The 12211-nt window shown below is 45.4% G+C and overlaps 1 protein-coding gene, 1 non-coding gene and 2 pseudogenes across 2 annotated transcripts; all 4 read left to right on the forward strand.

Moving 5' to 3' along the window:
* The first annotated feature begins 5902 nt into the window (after positions 1-5902).
* On the forward strand, positions 5903-10057 carry LOC136500959 (large ribosomal subunit protein eL34-like). The gene is made up of 4 exons (XM_066496441.1): positions 5903-6064; positions 6282-6361; positions 9547-9656; positions 9732-10057. The coding sequence occupies exons 1-4, from the start codon at positions 5986-5988 to the stop codon at positions 9820-9822; spliced, it is 360 nt and encodes a 119-aa protein (XP_066352538.1). The 5' UTR covers positions 5903-5985; the 3' UTR covers positions 9823-10057.
* Positions 6998-7072, forward strand: LOC136502435 (small nucleolar RNA SNORD27). Its single transcript, XR_010770574.1, has one exon. It is a non-coding gene; the product is annotated as a small nucleolar RNA SNORD27 (small nucleolar RNA).
* LOC136502391 (small nucleolar RNA snR60/Z15/Z230/Z193/J17) lies at positions 8065-8156 on the forward strand (annotated as a pseudogene).
* On the forward strand, positions 9053-9144 carry LOC136502390 (small nucleolar RNA snR60/Z15/Z230/Z193/J17; annotated as a pseudogene).
* Positions 10058-12211: the final 2154 nt, after the last annotated feature.

Raw genomic sequence — 12211 nt, forward strand, 5'->3', positions numbered from 1 at the left:
TTTGCATCACCAGAGACAGAGCAGGCTCAGCACTTCACTCCTATAGTCATGGGCTTCACTGCTACTCAGTCCACGTTAGTGCTAGTGATGGACACCCCTGTCTCTTAGAGTCTGGGTGCTACTTTCAGTGAGCTCACAGGATAGCCTACACCGCTTGAGTTATGAGTCCTTGCTCCTACCACAACCGCTCTAGTCATAGGGACTACTAAGACAATCCCATCCTATGTTGCTTCGTCCGAGCCGCCTCTGACAGGCACTCCCACCCTTGAGGTTTTAGCAACAGCAACAGCGGTAGTTGTGGCTCCACTTCCTCTAGTGACATCTTCTGAGCCACAAGGTTAGGCTACTACCATAGCTTCAGCGTTACCATAGGCTGACCCAGCTATCAAGTTAACTGAGTAGACCTAGACCACTTCACCTCCACTTCTAGTGACAGAGGGTCCAACCACTCAGAGTTTAGGGTCCAAGGATGATGAAGCTCATTTCAAATCTCTCACCACACCTCAGCACCTGACTCGTCCACTTCTACCCCACCGTCCGACCCTTAGGTTTTGGTGCTTGACGCCAAAGGTGGAGAGGGAGCGAGTATGTTAGATTTAAGGGGAGCTTGTGAGATGGACTCAATCTTTTGTGTGTGATAGTTCATGCATTCATGTTTACTTTCATGCATTGTGTTATATGTGATATATGTGTGATTGTGAAACTTATGTGACATGTGTGCCCTCTACTTTGATATATATGTCATGTCACTTTGTTATGCTCATTTGCTTTGCTTTCGCATTTTACTCCGATACAAATGAGCTTTACTTTGTGTACTCATACGTATTTCATATCTTGTGAGTACATTGCGTTGGCTTGGATCATATAAGCATGCCTAACCCCTTTTGTTCTTATTGTCAATTGCTTATATGAACCAAGCATGTTGAAAACCTCACTCATCTCTTATACCTACTCGAGGTTGTGTTGTCATCAATCACTAAAAAGGGGGAGATTAAAAGCATCTAGGCACCTAGTTGAGTTTCGGTGATTAATGACTACATGAGATTACTGTGACTAACATGTGTTTTGCAGAGGCAACTTGAGTTAGGTTATGGTAATGATGATTGTTTGGGCAATTATGGTTTTCATGCCTCTGTCGATGGAAATCATTTCGATTTTCAAAGGTTGGACGACAAGGTTAAGGACGGACTAGCTCTAAGTGTCATTTGGCATTGGAGAGACACTTGGAGTAGTTTAGGACTTTGTTTTTCATTTGGTCATACTATTAAGGGGATATGAACTAGTAGCTTGACCTAGGTGAGTCTAATAGGTTAGATGTGGTGCACACTTATTAAACTTAGCACTAGGTAGCTTAGGAATAGCCCAAAGATAAATTGGAGTCCACCTTATTCACAAAGGATTTTGAATTGGAAGTGAATGGAGGATTCAATGTTGACCGGACACTATTTTAGTGATGACCGGACTCATAGGTGCTACGTCCGGTCAATGATCAGCGCGCATAGTAGAAGCCGATGAGCAACCGGACGCTGCACACTGATTGGAACCATACGCGCCTCTAGTCATATCTGTAGCAGTAGGGACTCACTATCAGGCAGGACTAGATGCTGAACAGTAAACGATCGAACGCCGAGTTTGCAGTGTCAGGTCAACATCAGAGAGGGTCCAGAGACTAAAATTCCTGACCAGACGCGTCTGGTGGATGTTGACCAGATGTTGGCCAGCATTAGGTCACTCCAACAGCCTTCCCTGACTGGCTGACGCCACGTAGCCATTGGCTACTGACCGGATGTGTCCGGTCACCCTGAAAACTACTGAGTTGGACAATAATGGTTGTGTTTTAAAGTGGGTAGTATATATACTTCTCCTGCTCGTCCAACTTAGCTCTCTTGCCCATTTGTTCACCTGAGAAACACCTTTGGAGTGCAAGGGAGAGCAAGAGCCTAATGGGGTGGTTGAGATTTGATAATCCAAGATTAAGGACGTCATTAGTGCATAGGGAGTAGCAAGTGTGCATCCACCTTTCTCATTAGGCTTGTCTTGATCAAGTGAGAGTTTGTGCTTGTTACTCTTGGTGATTGCCATCACCTAGACTGCTCGGTGGTGATTGGAAGCTTGGTGATCATCCAGCGAAGCTTGTGGATGACCCAAGTCATGGTGTGAGCGGTTATGGGCAATTCACTATGATGGAGTGTCAAAGAATCAGCTCATAGAGAGCACTTGATCCTTGCGCGGATCAAGGGGGAGCTACACCGTTGCGTGGGTGCTCCAACAAGAACTAGTAGGGAGTGGCGACTCTCCGATATCTTGAAAAAACATCGCCGTGTTCCTCTCTTTTTCTTTGCTTTGAGCATTTACATTTGAGCAATTCAATTCATGTCTTTACATTCTTAGCATTGCCATGCTAGAGTAGGATTAGAACCTAGGGTGCAAAACTTTTGTGTGGTAGAATAATAGAAACACTTCTAGACACAAGGGGGTGAAATAGGCTAAGTGTAGGGCTTAATTATTGAAAAAAAATTAGAATTAGTCTAATTCACCCCTTCTCTTGGACATCTTTATCCTTTCAGCACCTACTAGTTTAGATGCCCAAACCTCCCAGGCCTTAGAAATTCTGAACCAAATGGACAATATCATCCTCACAAGTTCTCAGGAAAACTTGTCAAAACCAGGGTATCCGATTTTGCATGAGTTAGTCTCTGAAAGAGGCTACCATACGGGTCATCAATTATTGGGAACCTTATCCCACAAAGTTAGAATCATAGGTAGGTGTCTCTCAAATCTCACTTAGATTTTCTTGAGCACTAGAGACTTGTCAATTCACCACATGTATTACCCCCTTGATCATACCTATGAGAATTTGAATCCACTTGAGCTTTATGTCTTCACATATGTCATTTCTTATCAATTTATCTTCTTAATGGTTGCAATCTTGTTGTCCCCATTATTTGAGTAAAACCATCTTAAGCATATGTCTTGAACCATTTGAACACATACCAATTCGTTTCATGGCTTGAAGCCTCTTCTTCATACGATCAAAAAATAAATTGTTTCTCTACAAAATATGACTCCTCATAGCTCGATTAGTTCATTGGCTCGATGCAAATACTCTCTTCTTCATCTTAGCCATGTTACCTAAGTGGCTAAGTATTGCTTGCCCTTCACCATAGATCAATCACTTGAAGCACTTTTCCATGCTACCTTCACCCTATTGAGCCATCCTCAAGTCACGTTCTATCTTGCATCAAAATGTTAAGCACTCATTGAAATCCACTGTCAAAATTGACCATGCCCAAGTAATAATGCCAAAGATTATTCAATATAATGCTTGATTTGGTTTGTCTTTACTTGATTCCATGACACTCCATAATATATACAAATGCATGCCATCACAGTGAGACCACATATTTGCTTAAGACCGTGTCTCATCTCCTTTTTACACCTTGGATTGCCATTTCTTCGTGCTGTCAATCACATATGAATATCTTGTTTGTTTGCCATATACTTGAGCCTTGCTTCATAACGATTCATCCAATTAAGCATATCTCAAATGCATATTACAAATAAATACCCTATTAGCATTTAGTAAACATGTTAGATCTTTAATCGTGTTGTCATTTAATCCACCAAAACCTATCGTCGGAGAAATTAAATCAATAACAACCTTAGCCTATACATGTAGATTCTAAATCTCGATTTTCTTGTCCAAGTTGTATCATCTAGATGATACTATTTCTTCTTTTATCTTCATAAAAAATCTCACACTACATTATGGGATACTCATTAAATGCATATGAAGTAGCCATGGTTTACTATATGGCGACTAAGAATTTCTTGGCCAACTTGGTCTCTCTGCTCCTGCTCATAAGTCATAATGTCATATCACAACACGTTGATACTGTATTGTATGTCTAATAAAACTATTTACCAGTCGTTTAATGTCAACAAATAAGAACATTGGTACATACTTATAATCTATATATATGTTCCACCAAATGATGTTTTATGCAGAGTAGCTCCGAGCTCATGTGCATTTTGTTTCTATTCGACAGTTCAAACAATTTTCTATATTTGAAGCAAAGGTATAATATTTATTTATTTTGACACGTCTACATTGACAATCATATCATCATATGTGTTACAAAGCTATTGCCACACACACACAGAAAAAAACATATGTGTTATAAGACAGCGTAACCCCGAAAATGTTACATAATTGAATTTTTTTCTTAAAAAAGTTAGCATGGCTGGGAGGTAAGAAAATATAAACAGAATCAGAACAAAAAACGAGTAAAATTACTATGAAATGAATTTTGAATAGAAGGAAACTAAAAAAAGGTTATTGTTTATGTATGAGCATCAAACCAAATTCAGACCATCCACATCCACATATGAGACAATTCCCTGTGAGCCATTATAAAAAATACAACATCCCTATAAGCCACCGAAAAAGTTCATCATCCCTTTCAACCACTGCTTCACCTTTTTCCACCCTTACATGCCACTACCGTCAGCTTAGGGGAAACCGTAGCTAACAGAAGCATGAAATGTCCCTTTTGCCCCACTTACAGGTGGGCCCCACGCGTCAACCTTCTTTATCCTCTTTCCTTGGCCATGGACGCTGAGGCTGAGCGTGCTAGGAGCTTAGCTGCTCCAGCGCCACCCCGGCCCTTGCCCTAGCACCGCCACGGGCAGGCCCCACCCGCGCCCACCCTCGTGCGACCCTCGCTCGACGGCGAGGCCTAGGACGACGATCTTGGCTCTCTCTGCTCAGTTCGTTGCCGCCATGGCCGGCCACCGAGCTTAGAGCTGGAGCTGCGTGCGGGGGTACGGTGCTCTTCTGTTCGAGTAGTAGCCGCCGTGGAAGCATCCTCACCGCCGCTAGTGGATGCGCCAGAGCTGGACCCGCTGCTGTAATTTAGGGGCGACGCGGGGCCAGGGCCAGCCGATTCGGCCGGTTCACAGGCGACGGTGAGGGAGCGGCTGGGTGGCCTCGCGGCAACAGGCTGAGCTCCAAGGTTGCATCGTCCCGGCAGGAGGCGGCCCGTGGCCTGCTGGCCACATGCACAGGCAGTAATGCCTGTGGCCGCTCGCCGACGAGCAGGCTACGACGGCAGGCGAGGGTGGAGGGATGACACTGGAGAGTCGGCGTGGAAGGGGAAGTAGGGGCGAAGCCATGTTGTGCACTAGGGTAATTTTTTTTTGCATTCAACGGCCTTATTTTCACCATATGTTTTAATAAAGTTGTGTAAGTTACTTAAGTAGTGCACCAGGGTTCATTTGCCTGTAGCTTCGCCCTTGACGGGAAGGAAGGTGGTGCGGTCAGTAGGGAGCGAGGAAGTGCTGAGGTGAAGGAACGACGACGGCGCTGCAAGCTCCGTGGCTGTCCATGGCGGACGCAGCCACGCGCAGCAGCAGCATGGCGAGGGCGAGCGAGAAAGCGAGCAGAGAGGCGAGGCGAGGGGAGCTCAGCATCTCCACACTCAGCGCGAGGAAGGGGTAGGGCAAGCTGCAGGGGGTGGAGCGCTCGGCCTCAGCGTCCATGGCCAAGGAGAGAGGAAGAAGAAGGCTGACACGTGGGGGCCACCTGTAAGATTGGTAAAAGGGACATTTCACGCTTCTACTGGCTGCCGTTTCCCCCGAAGCTGACGGCGGTGGCATGTAAGGGTGGGAAAAGTTGAAGCGGTGGTTGAGAGAGAAGATGAACTTTTTCGGTGGTTTAGAGAGAAGTTGCATATTTTATAACGGCTCCCACGGAATTGTCTACACACATATATTGAAAGGTTCTGATAATCCCGAGTCACAGATCGGACCGTCCATTCGCTTGGCAAATCCTCTCCCGCCGTCAGATCTAGGTCACCCGGCCCATAAGCCATCCTATAAAACCTCTCCTCCACCTCTCCTCCTCACTCCCTTCCCCGCCGCCACGCTAGAGAGGAAGAGCGCGCGGAGAGCCAGAGCCCGGGAGAAGCGGCGGCCGGCGGCAAGATGGTGCAGCGGCTCACCTACCGGAAGCGGCACAGCTACGCCACCAAGTCCAACCAGACCCGCGTCGTCAAGACCCCCGGTAAGACCGGCGCCTCGCCCTCGCGTGGTCGATCGCGCGTTGTTTCTGTTCGTGCGGGATTTTGAGATAGGATTCTCGCTGCTCTGCTCATGTCTTGGTTAGGAGTTAGATGGATCTGCGCGAGGGATTTATGACCCTTCACATCGGATATCGCACTGTTGTCGTTCAATTTTACGCATTGTTTGCTCTGATCTTGACTCTCGTTGTTGTTGATTAGGCGGGAGGCTTGTGTACCAGTACACCAAGAAGCGCGCGAGCGGACCGAAGTGCCCCGTCACCGGGAAGAAGATCCAAGGAGTATGTTCCCCCCACCTTTCTGTTGTATCCACTTGTTCTTGCGTTAGGTCGCTGCATCATGCTCTATGCAAGGATTTTTCATTTTGAATGCTGCGTGATCAACCTAGGCTAGGAGTTCCTGACGGAGCATGTATTTGTATCGCGGCATTAGTATTTTGTATGGCTTATGGCTCATATTCTCGTTAAGTGTGATTACAAACTGGGGGTTGGAGTGCACCTGTTCTTATTGAATCATGCTTGGGGCTCTTGGTTGGAACATTTGTTATTCCTAAATATAAAAGAATGCTTCAGGCTCTTGGTAAACTGTATTTGTAGTATATACCAAATATTTGAGTGCTTAATTGACTGTTCTAGTTTTGAACCATAGGTATAATGCTTGTTTTGTTTCATGATTGAGATTTTACATTGGTTTTGATCCTTAGGCCTTAGCTTGCTGTAACATGTGCTGCTGGAGCTGGTTAATTTGCATGTCATATCTGTTAACATATCTATCTGTGGTACTGGTCCTATATTATTCATTGCAGGACAGTGTACACATTTGTCACAATGTATTGTGTTGTGCCCGTTTTCCTTAAGTCTAGGTTGTACCAAGAGGCCCTTTGTCCAGATCTGCCTGTCCCTTTGTTTCAATTTTTTGGCCAATGATTATATAGTTATAATTGACAAGCATATGCCTGAATTTTTATGTTGATTAATCTTCTTTATGAGGCCTTCCAATGTTGTGCCTTTTTTTCTCATTATCTTAGTTGTGTTCAATTCTTGTGATGGTTGGCTTGCATCTTTACTATGGTTCAATTCCTCTGAGGAGCTGGAATAAAGGGTAGGATGAATATTAGATGTCCACCTTGTTCTAATTGATTATGAAGATTTTTCCATCTTCTGCCGTTTGTTTAGACCAAATCAGGGTGGCAGAGAGATTGTGAGCTTTGATGCCAATGCCAATTACATGGAATTGCATTGTGTACTTTGTAAATTGATTGAGCTTGATGAGCCTCTTTTCTGGCCCTGGTGCCTTTTCATGTTATGAAGTGACTATGATGCATGGTTATCATCCCAGTTCATAACACGAACAGGTAAATGCACCAAGTTTCCCTATTGGTTGGTTCGCTGATTTGTTACTCCCACTTCAAATAATTGGCAGTGGTTCTGGGTAGAAACCGGCACGGAATTGTTTTTTTTTGTGCAGTACAGGTTATTATGAAATGTCACCTTTATTGGATACCTTTTGTGCTCCTGGTTGTTGAGATGTTCTCTGTTGATGTTGATTTCTCATCTATGCTTTCGCCTTACAAACATGTTTTGTTGTAACTTCCAAATTGCTGTTCCAGTTTGAACACATGTACTGCCCCTGTTTTGTTTCTGGCGTACTACTGGGCCTATGATTACTGAGAAACATGACAAGCATATGTCTGAAACTTTCATGTGGATTCTGCCTAATCTTCTCTATGAGGCCCTTTGCACTGGCATACCTCCTCTCCCCTGCATTTTTTCAATTTTTATTTTGATGTTCAAAGCAATCCAATCTGTTTGCTCCTTTGCTATCTTTGATGGTAGAATTCCTCAGGTGGTGAGGCTTGGATGATGATCAATCGCATGGTTCAAATGATCAGTAATGACTATGATTACAAAGCAATCCAATCTGTTTGCTCCTTTGCTATCTTCTATTTATTTGCTATCTTTGATGGTAGAATTCCTCAGGTGGTGAGGCTTGGATGATGATCAATCGCATAGTTCAAATGATCAGTAATGACTATGATTACACTGAATTGTCTTTCGCTCCTAACTGACAACCTTCTGACCACCTGATTTTGTCTGGTATTCTTGGAGGATTTTTGTGTACTACTATCTTTAGGACGCACTGATTTTGTTTCATTTATACGATTTTTAAAAAATATTAATTCTGAAGTTCTTTGACTCCTTGCGCACATGTCAATAGAGATTGCTTTTGTTTGAGTACTACATTACATCAACTGTACATGTGCTTGGTAGTAATATATATTGACGAATCCCTGTGCATACTGTTCCTTGAATCTGCTAAGGATTGTTCGCCTTATAGGCATGACAGCATGTTGCATCCTACATGACATGTAGGTGTAGCCACTACACTGATTAATCAGAATAGACAGTCTTAAGTTCATGTTATAAAGAGACTATGATGCATGGTTATTGTCCCAGTTCAGAACACGAACAAGTATCCCTACTTGTTGGTTTGCTGATTTATTACTCCCACATCAATAACTGGCAGTGATTCTGGGACACACTGGCACGGAATTGTTTTTTTTTTGTAGTACAGGTTATATTATGAAAGTCAGGACACTATTATTAGATCCCATTGGTATTCCTGGTTGTTGAGATGTTCTCTGTTGATGTTGATTTCTCATCTATGCTTTCACCTTACAAACATGTTTTGTTGTAACTTCCAAATTGCTGTTCCAGTTATGTACTGCTCCTCTTTTTTTTTTTCCTGACGTACTGCTGGGCCTATGATTACTGAGAAACATGGCAAGCACTGTCTGAAACTTTCATGTGGATTCTGCCTAATCTTCTGTATGAGGCCCTTTGCACTGGCATACCCCCTCCCCCCTGCATTTTTTTAATTTTTATTTTTGATGTTCAAAGCAATCAACCTGTTTGCTCCTTTGCTATCCTCTATTTATTTGCTATCTTTGTTGGTAGAACTCTTCAGGTGTTGAAGTTTGGATGATGATTAGTTGCATAGTTCAAATGATCAGTGATGACTATGATTACACTGAATTGTCTTTCGCTCCTAACTGACAACCTTCTGACCACCTGATTTTTCCTGGTAATCTTGGAGGATTTTTGTGTACCACTATCTTTAGGACACTGATTTTGTTAAGTTTATCTGATTTTTTAAAATTTTAATTCAGAAGTTCTATGACTCCTTAACATACATGTCAATGGAGATTGCTTTAGTTTCATTACATCAACTGTAGTGCTTGGTAGTAATATCTTTGGACGAATTCCCTGTGCATACTGTTCCTTGAATCTGCTAAGGACTGTTTGTCTTATAGGCATGACAGCATGTTGCATCCTACATGACATGTGGTGTAGCCACTGCACTGATTAATCAGAATAGACAGTCTTAAGTTCACCTTGGAGTACAAGTTTGTGTCATTTACATCTTATCTAACTGCTCACAAATATTGCATATCCTTGAATTGCAGATTCCACACCTGAGACCTGCTGAGTACAAGAGGTCCAGATTGTCAAGGAACCGCAGGACTGTGAACCGTCCATATGGTGGAGTTCTGTCTGGTACTGCAGTTAGAGAGAGGTGATCATTCTTTCACATCTCATGCTCGTCTGTTAAAATGATTAATGGTGAAACTAAGCTGCCTGCACCTCTCAGGATCATCCGTGCCTTTTTGGTCGAGGAGCAGAAGATCGTGAAGAAGGTGTTGAAGATCCAAAAGACCAAGGACAAGGCCTCCAAGAGCTAGACACTATTGCGGTATAGGCATTTACCACAATGTTTAAGTCCCTTCGAATTTGTTTCGGCAAGAAATTTTCTCGTGGGTTTGGGGAATCCTGGTACTTATGCAAGTATGTGAGATGGATGTGGTTGTTTAAATTTTGAGCGTAAGTTGCAGATCCTCAAGTTTTGTAACTCAAGTTCGGTGGAAATGTTTTTCACTTGTGTGGATGTCAGATATTTTGTTAATGTTGCTTGCACAATTGCCCCAGTTTTCGCCTTCAAATCGACCTCTTCGTACATAACGGTGAGCGTATCTATAGATTTCTTTAAGCTTATATTGTCTCCTGATTAAATCATCTATTGTCGGTTGCCGTAAAAAAAGAACTTACATAAACATTTGTTTCTGATGGTGCATTTGTATATTATTACTATTTATTTATTGATCGAAATCTGTGTGAAGTAGTACTATCTCCGGCGACAAAAGAATGTAATTCTTGGACTTTGAGGAGTCAAATAGTCTAAAGTGTTATAGAATATATTTTCATAATAATTATTTAGAAATATAAATGTTAATATTTTTTATTATAAAATTTTGTCAAATTTGAGCTCAATTGACTCGCATGGATCTATTTGGTGGAGACCTACCATTCGATTCTACTATATGTCTACCGGGTGAACGGGTGAATTGAATTAAATTGTTGTGAAACGACACCTGTTCACTAACAGGCACCTTTCAGAGCCAACAGGCCTCTCTTCAGAGGGGTGATTAGCTCTCTTCAGAGGGGTGATTAGCAGTTAACCAAATGGACTTTGGAGTTTCACGAAGAGCAATGAAACAGAGACACGTTGCTCTTCTGGACAAGGGAAAGAGAACGAGTTGCTCTTCTGGACAAGAGAAAGAGAACGACAACGATAGAGGCACATGCCCCTGAACCCCCATCGGTAAGCATGGCAAGGATTGACTTACCGTCGCATGTTGTTCGTCAACTGTTCTTCGTCCTTCGTCGCGTCGGCGGAGTTCGCCGTGGCCCGATCCACCACCACGGCCACCATGGACAGCGCCGCGGTGTCTTTGAGCGCCTTGGGCCTCGTGTTCGCCGCAATGTTGCCCATGGTCATGACCATGGTCCTTTCGGCCGCCTCTTTGACTCCATTGTTCGTGGTCTCCGTGGCAATGCAGTTCCTCGCCGCCGATGGAGTCCAGTTCGGCGTGGCCGCCATGCTTCTCGGTGCGATCTCCATCTGCAGAGCCAGCCACCGTCTCCTCGCCTTGGCATGGACGGTGCCGGGCCCAGCAATGCCGCACCGCTCGCTGTGGAAGCCCCGGCGCCACCCGCTGTCGAAGCCTTGGCGCCGCACGTTGATGAAGTTGTTTTTGAGCCCGTCGCCGTACCCGCCTACGTCCCCATGGAGCCGATGTCGCCAGCATCGGCACCGCCTCGCTATTGGTGCGACTTCTACAAAGAGTTCACGCTAATGCCGCACACGCTGGAGTACAACTACTCACTGCCATCGCCCACGTCGGCCCCGGAGACTCAAGTGGCGGCTGGCAGAAGCATCCCCAGCGACGCCCTCGATCTATGTTACTTCAACACCGTCGCCACGCCAATGCTTCAGCAAGTGAAGACAAAGGACGAGGACATGGTGACTGCCCCCGGCGTCGGCAACCTCTTCAATCCCGGCGGCACACTCGCGGCCAGGACCGGCGTCCCACCGTACACCTTCCTCGACGTGGCTGGCCCTTCGGCGCCTCCTTCGGCAGCGGCGCTGCCCTTCCCCGGAGCATCCTCGACGCTCGTGCTGGCCCCTCGGCGCCTTCTACTATGACTCCGCCTCCGGCTGCGACACGCGCTGAGGCCGCTGCCTGAATGAAGGTGACGACACTTTCGACGACTCCAGCAACTGCTGCGACCATCTCAGGCCGAGGGCATTGCCACCATGCCTCCAACTCTACGTTGACTCCTGGGTCACAGGGTGGCCGTGGTGGACAGGCGCCTCGGCATCCGCAGGGAAACCTGGAGCCCGACGGCGCTCGGCCTCCCGTCCGCGAAGGTCCTCAACATGGCAGTAGGCGGCAGCGTCTTCTACTCCCCCGATGAGGGGAGTCTTCCTCGACCTGATTCAAGGCACTAGCGGCGGCGCAGCGGCACTTGGAGGCAGCGACGGCGATCTACAGCCGCGGCGGGTGGCCTCCAGCGGTGGCGGTGTGAACCCTAACTGTCGCTTGCTCCTTTCCTTTTAAAGGCCCGCGCCCGCAAATGGGCGGACCCAATGGCCTACGCCCTACCCTACCTCCCTGCTGTCTACTGTGCACCCGATTGAGCCAGGCTGGCCCAAACGAAAATGGCTTTCCTTTGGCCTGATTGGCTTCTTATCTGTTTTATTTATTTTTCAGTATTAATTCATCAATGACT

Source organism: Miscanthus floridulus, chromosome 13, assembly GCF_019320115.1.
Source record: "Miscanthus floridulus cultivar M001 chromosome 13, ASM1932011v1, whole genome shotgun sequence".
Classification (NCBI taxonomy): Eukaryota; Viridiplantae; Streptophyta; class Magnoliopsida; order Poales; family Poaceae; genus Miscanthus; species Miscanthus floridulus.